This window comes from Ostrea edulis, chromosome 4, assembly GCF_947568905.1.
Source record: "Ostrea edulis chromosome 4, xbOstEdul1.1, whole genome shotgun sequence".
Lineage (NCBI taxonomy): Eukaryota > Metazoa > Mollusca > Bivalvia > Ostreida > Ostreidae > Ostrea > Ostrea edulis.
Window position 1 is genome coordinate 70,837,380 of NC_079167.1, and position 14,255 is coordinate 70,851,634.

The 14,255-nt window shown below is 34.8% G+C and overlaps 1 protein-coding gene across 1 annotated transcript; it reads left to right on the plus strand.

Annotated features, from left to right (window-relative positions):
• Window positions 1–2,973: 2,973 nt before the first annotated feature.
• On the plus strand, window positions 2,974–10,908 carry LOC125670759 (uncharacterized). The gene is made up of 3 exons (XM_048906123.2): window positions 2,974–3,205; window positions 8,685–9,194; window positions 10,140–10,908. The coding sequence occupies exons 1-3, from the start codon at window positions 3,070–3,072 to the stop codon at window positions 10,601–10,603; spliced, it is 1,110 nt and encodes a 369-aa protein (XP_048762080.1). The 5' UTR covers window positions 2,974–3,069; the 3' UTR covers window positions 10,604–10,908.
• Window positions 10,909–14,255: the final 3,347 nt, after the last annotated feature.

The following is a 14,255-nucleotide window of genomic DNA, read 5'->3' on the forward strand; positions in this document are numbered from 1 at the left end:
TTGAATGTCTTTATTTAATCGATGTGACAGAGAAAATTCGGTTGCAGCTGAAACTCTCAACGTGCTTCCCTTTCCGCCCAGAGAGTCTTGCAATGCGTTTTCTAAGTTCGTCTCTAAGCGCAGTGAGGTCTTACGAACCGTAATCCGCCATCGTTACTAAATATTCAACAACTTTCTAATCTAAACGTGTCCTTCCGACGCTCTCTTAAATCTGAGGTTAGAAACGCCTTGGACGTTAACGGATCGTGCGCCACCTGTAATCAAGGGCGAGTAATTTGAAGTTTTATTTGCCATTGTTTGATATAAAAACACTTCCTTCGCATAAGTAAGGACTATTGAAATTATTGTATGACTACAGTTTGAATTATTGCATGATTACAGTTTGAATTATTGTATGATTACAGTTTGAATTATTGTACTATTACAGTTTAAATGATGCATATCTTTCCTTTCAGACGTGCTCTTTTTCTGGTCCTGGTCTCCTACGTGATGTTCGTAATATACATTTATATTATCAAGGTAACTCTATATTCGCATTTTTATCTGATAAAAGTAGAGAAAGTGTATTTATTTCCATTTATTAAAGTTAACACTAATAAATTATCAAATGAAATATTTAGGTCCTCACACCTTTTAAGAAGCGAGAAATATATATATATATATATATATATATATATATATATATATATATATATATATTGGGATAAATCTCCGATATAATCTTCTAGAGTGCTCGACGTGGCCTCACGGAGCTACATAAATTGACGATCAGATGGAGTTCAATCACATAACATTTATTTCTCTACAGGCTGTTTCGTGAGGGGATGGTTTCCCCTCACTCGTCGGGAGAAAAATGACATCTAACGAAAAACATCCGCGTGGCTGAGAATATGTTACACAGAAACATACTGGATAGTTGCTAAGCATGATTACACACAGGATTGAGTAAATAGAAATTTATGGGAATGACGGCAAGTGCTGACAAGTTCTGAACGCTTATTCAATGAAGATTTTTCGGGATGACATATTATAAAGAATTTCTCTAGAATACAGAGGTTGCACTTTTTTGAAATGTTTGAGTATGATGATGTTTTTCCTAAAATTTCCCACTTGATTTTGTAGTCAATATTTTTGTCTTTCAATGTCCATATGAATTTGCTGAGCTCGGTGGTATTCTTTTTCGTGGAATTACGGAATGAATGAGTGTGGTTGGCGTATCTTAATTTGAACTCGGTGTCTGCTAGTCCCACGTAGCTCTCTTCTTGTCCATTATCGGCTCTGACTCTAGCTAAATACACAATTCCGTGGGCGCGACATTCACCGTTGAGCGGGCATTGGTCTTTGTTTCGGCAATTACACCTGTTACATGTATCTCCGGTCTGGCGCACTTGTTTAATTGAAGCGTTATGCGAGTCAATTACATTTTGTATGGGTGGCATACAACTGTATGATATTTTAATAGTGTTTCTGTTGATAATCGGGCGTAGAACATGGCCTATCGGGAAACACTCATCTATAATTTTGAGAAACTGTTTACCCAAGTTTGTTTTTACGTTACTATCATATGGGGGGTTAAACCATGTGATGTTACGGGAACGATTTCTTCTGCTGTTCTGTTTAGTTTTGGCTGATTCGTCGTATGTTAGCTTGTATTTATAGCCGCTTTCATCAAGTGCTTTTTGGTATATGCCGGCGGCTTTGACGAATTCCTCTTTGTCCGATGAAATTGATGACAATCGGTGATTGATGCCTGATGGTATAGCTTTAAGTATGGAAGGCGGGTGGTTACTGCCGGAGTGTACGTAACGCGGAATGTTGCCGGGTTTCAAATACGGGGAATGTTTACTTGTATGTAAGTTCAACGTTACGTCCAAATAGTTGACCACCTTCTTGTTGGCATCTATAGTGATACGGAGACCATGATCCTCAAATATCTTGCACAGACGTTGTTTTATCTTCTCTGTGACTCGTGCGCTGCATTTCGTAACGCCTAAATAATAAAAAATAATAAAGGAAATCTCTCGCATAATGGAGTTGATAATGAAATCAATAGAACAGAGTTATGCAATTGGATTCAAGATTATGAAACATATACTTGATTATTCTCATAAAACTATGATTTTTGAACAACGTGTTTTTCATGTTAACAAAAATATTGACTACAAAATCAAGTGGGAAATTTTAGGAAAAACATCATCATACTCAAACATTTCAAAAAAGTGCAACCTCTGTATTCTAGAGAAATTCTTTATAATATGTCATCCCGAAAAATCTTCATTGAATAAGCGTTCAGAACTTGTCAGCACTTGCCGTCATTCCCATAAATTTCTATTTACTCAATCCTGTGTGTAATCATGCTTAGCAACTATCCAGTATGTTTCTGTGTAACATATTCTCAGCCACGCGGATGTTTTTCGTTAGATGTCATTTTTCTCCCGACGAGTGAGGGGAAACCATCCCCTCACGAAACAGCCTGTAGAGAAATAAATGTTATGTGATTGAACTCCATCTGATCGTCAATTTATATATATATATATATATATATATACATATATATATATCAAACTCAGAAAACTGCAATTTTCCACAAACACTGTTACATGTATCCGAATTTCATAAAAACTGGTCATAACACTATAATAGTATTGATAATAATTTCCTGAAATTGTTTCTTTACAGAAATGTACAAAATGCATGTGGAAAAAAATAATAAAGGAAATCTCTCGCATAATGGAGTTGATAATGAAATCAATAGAACAGAGTTATGCAATTGGATTCAAGATTATGAAACATATACTTGATTATTCTCATAAAACTATGATTTTTGAACAACGTGTTTTTCATGTTAAATAAGATTTTTACAATAACTATCGGAAAAGAATCAAACCAAAAGTATGTTCCTATCATGCATAAATCTAAATAAACGATTTTGCAACATCTGATGACATCACAGGTGGATGAATTTCATGACGGATGAACGAGACAAATTATATTACGATCTAACAATGATAGACTGCTAACAATGCTAATGATGAATAAGCTACTAATACTGCATATATTGATGGCATAATGAAACTCCAGGGTTTAATGAAAGCAAACAGAAATCGTCCACCAGAAGAGGAATCCTGTGATATTGAGTATGCACTTTCTAAAGCGAAAATAAATAGATCTGCAACCATGGACAATTTCTATCCTGCACACAAAAGTAAGAAACTTTATTATTCTATTTGAGATGATAATTCAAATATTGATGCTTTATTCCGTTGAAAATGAAAAAGTGATAATTATATCAATTTAGATATTCTTGCTTGAATTTGTTTTTATTCTATTTTAGTTACTAATCTTAGTGTTCTGAGATACTGCAGGAGATATTTATGTTTTATGTTCTAATTAAGATACTATACTTTGAGATGCCTTAACTTTTAAGTGAGATTCTAGTCTACGTTTTCCCGTTTTATACTTTAATTGAGATATCAATCATGTTTTCTGTTTTGTTTGAGATACTAATCTTTGTATATATGCTTTATTTTTGTCTAAGATACTAATCTTGGTATTCATGCTTTATTTTTGTCTGAGATACTAATCTTTGTATCTATGCCTTATTTTTGTCTGAGATACTAATCTTCTTATTCGTGTTTTAATTTTGTCTGACTTTTAGATATATCGATGACGTTTTGTCTATTAACAATGATAGCTTTCATTCATATGTCGATTTGATATATCCCTGTGAGCTCGACATAAAGGACACCACAGAGTCGTCCACTTCTGCTTCATACTTAGATATTTTATTGAAAGTAGACATTAACGGCAAACTGACAACTCAACTGTATGACAAACGGGATGATTTCAGCTTCTCCATCGTCAACTTCCCACATTTATGTAGCAATATTCCATTATCACCTGCATATGGTGTTTATATATCTCAACTGATTCGATATGCAAGAGCTTGTTCTGGGTATAGTCAGTTTTTAAATCGAGGTAAGCTACTGACAAACAAGTTGATGGTACAGGGATTTCAACAGTCTCGATTGAAGTCAGCATTTCGCAAATTCTATGGTCGTTATAACGATCTAGTTCGTCAATACAACCTATCATTGGGTCAAATGCTGTCTGACGTGTTTCATACCGATTGTTAAGCCGTTCTTGGCAAACTGATTTGACTGCGGATAACTTCGTTTACCTGATCAGGATATGGGGCGCACGGCGGGTGTGACCGGTCAACAGGGGATGCTTACTCCTCCTAGGCACCTGATTCCACCTCTGGTGTGTCCAGGGGTCCGTGTTTGCCCAACTATCTATTTTGTATTGCTTGTAGGAGTTATGAGATTGATCACTGTTCGTTATCTTCACCTTGCATCTGGTGATCAGTCATCTATAAACTTACTTTGTTAAACACCACTCTGATTCCACGCATAAGTACTCTGAAGTTGAAGTAAAAAGTATTCTAGAGTTCCTCATTGACAATATCTTCGTGGTTTTTGGTGATCAGGTCTTTCAACAGTCTGTTGGAATTCCCATGGACACGAATTGTGCTCCTTTGTTAGTTGACATGTTTCTATATTCATATGAAGCAGAATTTATTAAAAAAAAAACTTGTACGTGAGAAGAAGAAATCTTGCTGTGGCCTTCAATTCGACATCTAGATATATCGACGACGTTTTGTCTATTAACAATGATAAGTTTCATGCATATGTCGATTCGATATATCCCTGTGAACTCGAAATAAAACACACCACAGAGTCGTCTACTTCTGCTTCATACTTAGATATTTTATTGAAAGTAGATATTAGCGGCAAACTAACAACTCAACTGTATGACAAACAGGATGATTCCAGCTTTTCCATCGTCAATTCACAATATTTATGTAGCATTATCCCATTATCACCTGCATATGGTGTTTATATCTCTCAACTGATTCGATACACAAGAGCTTGTTATGCGTATAGTCAGTTTTTAAATCGAGGTAAGCTACTGACAAACAAGTTGATGGTACAGGGGTTTCAACAGTCTTGATTGAAATCAGCATTTCGCAAATTCTATGGTCGTTATAACGACCTAGTTCGTCAATACAACCTATCATTGGGTCAAATGCTGTCTGACATGTTTCATACCGATTGTTAAGCCGTTCTTGGCACACTAATTTTGACTACGGGTAAATCCATTTACCTGATCCGGATATAGGGCTCACGGCGGGTGTGACCGGTTGACAGGTGATGATTACTCCTTCTAGGCACCTGATCCTACCTCTGGTGTGCCCAGGGGTCCCTGTTTGCCCAACTATCTACATTGTATTGCTTGTAGGATTAAAGAGATTGATCACTGTTCGTTATCTTCACCTTTCATTCTCGAATGGTGATAAATCTAATAAATCCTATAAAGGATAACAAATTGAGACAAGAGGAATTATGGACACCTGGAAATACTAGAGGTGAGATCAGGTGCCAAGGAAGATATTTATATCAAATTAAAGTATAAATGAAAGTGAATGATAACAACAGATAAGTAATCGATGCATCTAAATATCGAATTGAAGACCATAGCAATATAAATTTTCTTCTCATGTGGAAGCCTTTAAATAAATAATGCTTCCTAAGAATACATAACAGATCTAAAATGGGATCACAATCCGTGCATGTGGAGATTCCAATAGACTGTTGAAACCTAGTCACCAAGAACTACATATCTATCCCAGCAAGGCCGCCACAGTGTTCTATTACGGGACCTTTGTTATTTCCATTGTGTATCAATGATCCACCCTTACAAACCGTGCCATATAGACTTTTTACTGGCATGCGTTTGACAGAAATGCATCGTCAGTTTTTTTATTCAAATTGACATTTTGGAAGTTGAAACGTGGTGCTCATCGTGCCAATTTATTTTGAATTCATCAAAAATGCATGCTAATGGGTTCACATTACGGAAAATCTAAATTAAATTCACAGTGATTCAATGTTCAATTTTTTATCTTTAATTCTATTGAAAATGTTAGTACTCAAATACTTCTTGGGGCTCATATCGAAACTAAACCAGTTAACAACTCACATAGACTAAAACTTGTAAATCTGTTGCTTCAGAATTACATCTTTTGTGAAGAATTAATATTTCTATTTTTCTGACCAGAAATTATTCCTACTACCATGCATTAATTATTGATTAATAATCAGTTTTTCAATTGAAACCGCTTTTTAGAACTTTAGAAGCCGTTGATTCGACCATTGATGCACTCTCATCACCACTATGTGTATTATTGGTTGGTTGACTATATCTGAACAAACATATTTGTATACATGCATATTATTATATAAAATTTTCGCTGGCATGCGTTCCAGATTTCTCGGTAGAGTTATATTTTACGATCTCTATCACGATCTTTCTTTATCTGTATCTAAAACTAGTGTGTTAAAAATCTTTCCCATACTATGGTGTGATATTTTGGGAAGAAATTCCGTTGACGTACACCACTCACCATCAACATCTAATTAAAATAAAATGTCAAATATCTTATTGTAAGTACGATATCAATCCCCATGCCATGATTGTAGTATTCATTTTTTTCATCATGCGCAATTTATTTTACCCTTGTTCAACATATTTGTGTTTTATCTCAATTTTTCACTGTATTTATTATTGTATGCAAGGTGAAGATAACGAACAGTGATCAATCTCATAACTCCTACAAGCAATACAAAATAGATAGTTGAGCAAACACGGACCCCTGGACACACCAGAGGTGTATGGAGTGTGCATTATTGTAGAAGTTCTATTGTATTGTATTGTATTAATGGAACTACCTTCGTCAAATAAAATATCTTTTTTATTACAATATGGTTGTAAACGTATCGATATTCGACTGCTATGGTAAGTCATGTCGAAATAGATTGTGAAAACATTTTTCAGAATACATCTATTAGTTTTGTGGCAGCTTGTAAAGTAGAAAATTGGTGTAAACTGTTTGGTTCCATCACATCAACATTTCGGTTGAGCATCACTGAAGAGACATTATTTGTCGAAATGCGCATCTGGTGCATCAAAATTGGTACCGTATAAGTTTTACATTTGCAAGATAAAAATATTTTCATTACCATTTTAAAAACTTTTAAACAAGCACAATTCTTACAGTACTGCTGGATCAGCCGTCTGTGATACCTTGGTTTTGTAAGATCTAAGTTTTTGATTAACCGTCCACATGCGTGACTAGATATATATTCAAAGGAAAATAGGAAACATTTAGCTACTACACAATTGTTTCCATACTATAGTATATCATGAAATCGTAAAGATAACGAACAGTGATCAATCTCATAACTCCTTTAAAGAATACAAAATAGAGAGTTGGTCAATCACGGACCCCTGGATATGCCAGAGGTGGGATCAGGTGTTTAGGAGGAGTAAGCACCCCCTGTCGACCGGTCACACCCACCCTGCGCCCTATGTCCTGATCAGGTAAATGGAGTAATCACTAGTGAAAATCAGTATGTGAAGAACGTTCACAGGGATATATCTAGATGTCCAGTTGAAGGCCACAGCAAAATAGTTTTTGCTACACTTTGTTCCCGAATCCTGTGTGCATATTACTTATTGTGTATGTAAATGCTGACTTATTCAAATGAAATAAAGTTTAAACTAAGAACGACCTATCAATCGGTATGAAGCACGTCAGGCAGTATTTTACCAAGTGATAGATTGAATTGGCAAACTAGATCAATATACCGACCATAGAATTCACGACATGCTTAACATCAACTTGTTTGTCAGTAGCCTGTCCGTCCATTTAAAAACTGATCATGTGTGGAACAAGCTTTTTTATTATCGAATGACTTGATATATATTAACACCATATACAGGTGATAAAGGAACAATGCTACATAAATATGGAAGTTGACAACGGAGAAGCGGAAATCATCCCGTTTGTCATAAAGTTGACATATCAGTTTGCCGTAATCATTTTCAATAAAATATCTAAGTACGAAGCAAATGTGAAGGACTCGTGTGACACATTGTAGTTTAATAACCCAAGGTTAACAGTACATGTGTTCTCTATATAACATGCGTATTTGGCAGCAACTTGTTGGAAACAGCTTTGTAACATATGTACCACCGCGGTGGCCGAGAGGTTAGAGCGTTCGTCCCGCATGCGGAAGCCCGGGGTTCGAATCCCGGTCGCGACAGACCTAAGTCGTTAAAACAGGTAGTGACAGTTCCATCGCCAAACGCTCGGCATTATGTGTGAATGTCACGGGTCCTCGGAGATGACCTTAAAAACGGATGACCCGTGTCACAGTAGGTGTGGCACGCTAAAGAACCCTCACTGTTCAATGACCGTAAGCGCCGAGCATAGGCCTAAATTTGAAGCCCTTCACCGGTCTTGGTGACGTCTCCATATGAGTGAAAAATTCTCGAGCGAGACGTTAAGCAAGATACAATCAATCAAGCATGTAACATATGTAGTTTTAATATAGCATCTAGAAAACAAAAACAAGTGTTTTGTGTATAATATTCAGGAGTGGTTTTGGTGGAACGTTGAAGTGTGTGTATTAAACACATGTGTACATCTTGTCACGTGAACATATGCAAAATTATAGGTACATGTAGGGACAACAATTCTTGATAGAAATAGAGAGATAAGGCAACATTTAAATGATATTTTTGATTAAGAGGTTATCAGATTTCTATATTTTTTCTAGACTTCGTTTCCATTGGCGGAAATAACTGGACTTTTGAAGTTACCAAGAAGTGTTTGGACTTGCAATTTACCATCTTTAATCGTTCGATGGAAGAAAGGAGGCAAATAATTCCTGTATGCAGAACTTCAGAGGTTTATTTTGAAACAAAATTCAACTTTCACCAGCCCCTACCTGAGTTTGGATTCCCAAGTCAATGTTTACAAAGGGCACTGCAGAAATTATGCAGGGACGGATTCCTTGTACCCAACGTTCTTCACTATATTTGGTTTGGAAAAAGACATTTTGATTTCGTACATTTTATCTCTTTTTATAGTGGATATAAAAAGCAAAAGCCTTGTCTTATTTTTCTATTCGCTGATGTCCTGCCGTACGGCCATTGGTGGAACTACCTGCTTGTTTTAGTCCCCAATATAATGTATATCAAAGTGAATCAACCGACAGAAATAGCTGGGAAAAGGATTAAATATGTTCAACATGCTGCTGACATTTTCAGAATTTGGATTTTGAAAGGTACCTCTTTGTCATTCAACATCTCTGTACTTCTTCTTCCATTATTTTAGCCATTGCACAACCTACGTCTCTGGGCGTCTGATCCCATCACTGAGGTTTTCAGGGGTCAGTGTTTGCTTTATACTCAATTTTGTATTCTAAGGCATTTATGAGATTGATCAATGCTCATTTTCAATTATTTTGTCAATTCACTGGTCATCCACTGTGCATATAGAATTCAAACAGATTGATATTTATGTTTGAATGATGATTGATATTTATAGTAAATTAATTTCTGCATACTTTACAATACTGATAGAAAAAATTGTAATGCATTCATCTAGACGTTATATTACACCTGCATATAAATCTCGAGACATTAAGCACCCAAAATGTACTTTTATCCTATTTTTACACACATATACACATATCTACATATACAAACATACAAATATACATAAATACTCATACACACACAAAAACATATACACATGTATACACATACGTATACAAACACACACATATATAATATATATGTACATGCATATATATAACATATAACTTTGTTTTCCAAATTAATTTATAATACAATACGCAATTAATTTTATGCAACTCGAACATTTTTTTACGATCTGCATACTGCACATAATTTGATTTTCGTGAAATCTAGATATATTTAGCCATTACATCTAGAATGATTTAACGTGAGCATTTGTCTTTGATAAATAGGTGCAGTGATTTTCGGTTACGAAAAATAATTCTTTAAAGCAATGGATATTTTTTATTCGTATAAATAATTTTTGAACCCACTATTCACATTTGCAGTTCTGCTAAAAGCAATTTAATTTTTTACGAAGTCTTATTTGTTAGAAATCATAATCCTGTGATATAATTTGCCCTATTAGGATTTGTACTCACATTTTAGTATATTTTTAAATTTTTCATTGTTATCATATTTTCTTACAGAATATGGTGGAATATACGTCGACACTGACGAAATACTTTTACGATCGCTAGACGACTTTAGAGATAGCTCATACACTATGGGTCTAGCACACGATGGGTCCGTAGGCAGTGCGCTGATCATGGCTGTTAAAAACGCCCCTTTCTTATCTAAATGGAATGAGAGTTACAGATCGTTTCATCCAAATGAATGGGGAAATAACTCTGTTCTCATGGCAAGGACACTTGCAACTAAATATCCCAAACTAATCAACCTCCAGGACCATCACTGTGTGTTTTTCCCCCATGGTAATTTATTATATGATAGTAATTACAAATGGTCACATAGTTATGCAATTCACGTCTATCATCAAGACCGCATGGATATACTTAACCAGTATGACGGCACAACTATTCAAACATTGAACAATACTTTAGGCGCTGTTGGGCGGTATATCTTGTACGATGATAAAGAGTTATGTGCCTAAAACTACAGAACTGTTATATTTATAGTGCGTAACGCGTATGCGTGCGCGCGCGCGTGAGCTTGTGCATGTGTGTGTGTGTGTGTGCGTGTGTGTGTGTGTGTATGTGTGTGTGTGTGTGTGTGTGAGAGAGAGAGAGAGAGAGAGAGAGAGAGAGAGAGAGAGAGAGAGATTAAATACAACAATTAGACGAATAATCAAAGTACTAAGAGTACTGATAAGCATGTTTTTTAGAAGAATATTATACTTCACCTTTGATATTTTGACCTGGAAATCAATAAAGGTCATATACTCTTTAAGAGCAAAAACTGTCTCAAGTTTACTTACTGTCAAATGCTTCTCAAAATATTGAACAGACGATGTTTCTCGGTATTGTCGTAGTTTGACTCAATAATCAACACGGGTCTCTGTAGGGACAAACACGATGTGAGATATGCTAACTATCAAGCAAGAGGTTCTTTGAATAAAAAGCAGACAACACCTCTATAGACGGAACCAAGATTTTTGTCTGAAACAAAATTACTTCTTTTATAAAATGGTCATAAAAATAGTAACTACAGACAAGTTTTACATGAAAATGTTTAATGCATCTAAATGTAATCACGTAAATAGCAAGACGTGTATCAACTAAATTGCAGGAAAAAATATCAAAGGTTGGAATACCACATGTTTTTATTTGAACTTCAGAGTACTTGTTCGTGGAATCAGAGTGGTGTTTAACAAAGTAAGTTTTTGGATGACTGATCACTAGATATGAATATTTCCTTTTTCCAATTTTGTTGAAGAAGCAACTGTCTATGATGTCAAAAAGTCTAGTCCTTAATCTATCGTGAGGAATGGTCGTGTATAGTATTGAAAAGTCATAGCTTTTGATTTTATTTATTTGGGAAAAGTTTTGCGATTTCAAGTTTACTAAAAGTTCTTTAGAATTTTTAGAATCCACATTTGATTAACACCACTTCTGGCATATGTAGTGTTAGCTAGACCACGTGTTGAGTTATTCATTCATAGAAATCAGTCTGATTTCTTAGCGTAATCCAGCTACCGGATTATCACAGTATGTAAACTTAATTTCAATATCCATTATATAAGGTTAATGTCATTTGGCAAAATATCAATATCTCCCTCAAACTGAAGAAGATTATATTCCAAATACGTAGTTTGTCAGGGAAAATTGCTTGAGCGTAAGTAACACATAATATGTCCTCCGACATCTTTCTACACCTCAAAACATTAAACGATTGTGATTTCAAATACGGTACCAACTTTAGCTGAGAAATTTGGCGTTCATTTGTAGTTCCAAACATATAATTCAACAACACTCTCTTCTCTGACTTTTTCTAGGATTTTCGCATTGGCGGGAATGTCTTACTAAGAACAAGGTACGGTTGTATATATAAAAAGGCCCAAAAAATTTCTCTCCATAAAATGTGTCTGGAATTAACCTTAATCAGCGTTTTAAGAAAGTAAAATAAATGCCAGGTATACTATGTCAACAAAATCAGAATGATAGTCCTAAATGGATAGCATTATGACATCATGAATAAGACATTTCCCGCCTTTTTCTCAAAATAAGCCTGAAAACTTTCAAATGTCATACAAATCATTGCTCAGGAAAAGATGTGCGCATTTGTCGAGCAAAATGAAAATGATATATATTGTGTATTATTTTGAGATGAAAAACATGCTTCAATATGAATTTGCTCGACGCATGCGCTGTGTGTTTTCTAAAAGGAAAACCACCTGAATTTGTGGATATTTTCATTGAAAATGGCATTTTTGCAATTTTATGCCAACTTCAAGCTCTCGTCATATGACACAAATCATTTTGCTGATCAAACTGAGTGAATTTTGGGTTTGCTAAACTATTCCTTAATTGAATGCCAGAATTTGAGCTCCATGTGAAATCATCAATATTTTGGGCCAGATGACTGTAGAAACTGTACCTACTTCTTTAACTGACCTCATTAACTTGATACACTACGAATTTGCCAAATGGCATTAACCTTAGTGAATATTTTAATTATGTTTTAAATAAATATACTATATGCTCGCTGGGATTTCCCACTGATAACAGAATTTATTTTTTAGGCAATAACCCAACGAGTTTCGCCCCTGTGGTTTACATGCTATTGAAAATGGTAAAGAAATGCAATCCTGAAACCCTCTTGAAATTTGTTTCTCCTTTGGAACAATTAAAATGTACGTCGTATATCTTGTAATGAATAATGAAGTTCAATATTCAAAGTTTTAAAACATAACGAAAACGCAAAATTACATCACGAAGGACATTAAAATCATGCATCATTGCTAATTGTCAATGTATCAGGAATGGTTGTATTCCAAGATATACTTTCATAGAATGGTTACATCTAGCGTTTTGATTTCATTATCATTAGGGACTGGTCAATATTTATTGGGGGTTGTGTGTTGGAACCGGTGCAAAATGTGATAGGACGTAATTTTGGACTCGAACCATTTTTATTTTTAACACTGGTAGGAGAGAAATATTTTTATTGCAAATGTATCAATGAAAAGAACATATAGATAACAAAGTATTTCAAACTTTTAATCAAAATTCTAGAACTTATCTATCTTATAAACAATAATATTGAAGTCTATGCATGCTTTATTTTATGTACAAGTTGAATATACTAGAGACAATTTGCAATAAAATACTGGACCTTTGAATTTTAAAAAAAAAATTAAAACATGTAATTAAAATTCACAAAATAAGTATCCAGCTGTGAATAAAGTTACAGCAATTACATGTACGGTTTGCATGGAATATTGATTTCAATCAAAGAAAATAAAAATGGTAAATCATGTTGGTCATATCTTGAAGGATACAGACCAGAATTCAGCTAAAGTCTAAACCCATCTTTAATAATTTGAGAGAAAATGCTGAGATACAGTACTGATGACAGTAGTAGTGAAAGTGAAAAGGAAATTTATACATCATTTTCAAGGAGAAGAGTAAAGATTCCAGAAAAATTCAAGGACTATCATATGTGATCTGTAACAATGATAATGAAGTAAAATGGTTGTTAAAACATACATATATACTTATTTATCAGATAGGAAATACACTTTTTATTACAAATCTGATATAGGACAGCATCTTATTGTGTATTCTTAGGAGATAGGACATAGGGGTTTTTTTTAAATGGTAATATGAAATGCACCGGTCCCAACCCCCAATAAATTAATAATCGTCTTAATTGCATTTGTAATGATGTTGTCTTTTCACTGATGTAATTGAATTTTGGTGGGGTTTCAAAAATATCTAACTGTTGAAGAGTTTGAGCAAGTGGTAGGGGATTTGACCACATGCTTATATCATTCAAACAAGAATTTGTTGCGTCATCTGATAGGCTATACTACTCTTAGAATTATCTGTATAAAGAAAAATATGAGCCACTTTCTCACCCCTCCTCACGGACACCTATACACTTTCCATAGTAAATTGCCATAGGGGTTGGTTGTACTCTGCGTTAAAAGCACAATTGTATCCTGTGTAGGAATGGTTATATCCAAATGGCCACGGTGATAAAGTTAACTCATCTTTACCATTACCCAATCCTCGGTTGAATCCGCGACGTTTCACACCTCGACGTCAACATCACGTCACAATGAGAGCTGATTGTTGAACATT

Bases quoted from the DNA above. Each gene is read 5' to 3' on its own strand.
- LOC125670759 (XM_048906123.2), top strand. From the start codon at position 3,070: ATGAAACTCCAGGGTTTAATGAAAGCAAACAGAAATCGTCCACCAGAA. The intron at 3,206-8,684 runs GTAAGAAACTTT...TATTTTTTCTAG, and splicing joins TTTCTATCCTGCACACAAAA to ACTTCGTTTCCATTGGCGGA. The intron at 9,195-10,139 runs GTACCTCTTTGT...ATTTTCTTACAG, and splicing joins CAGAATTTGGATTTTGAAAG to AATATGGTGGAATATACGTC.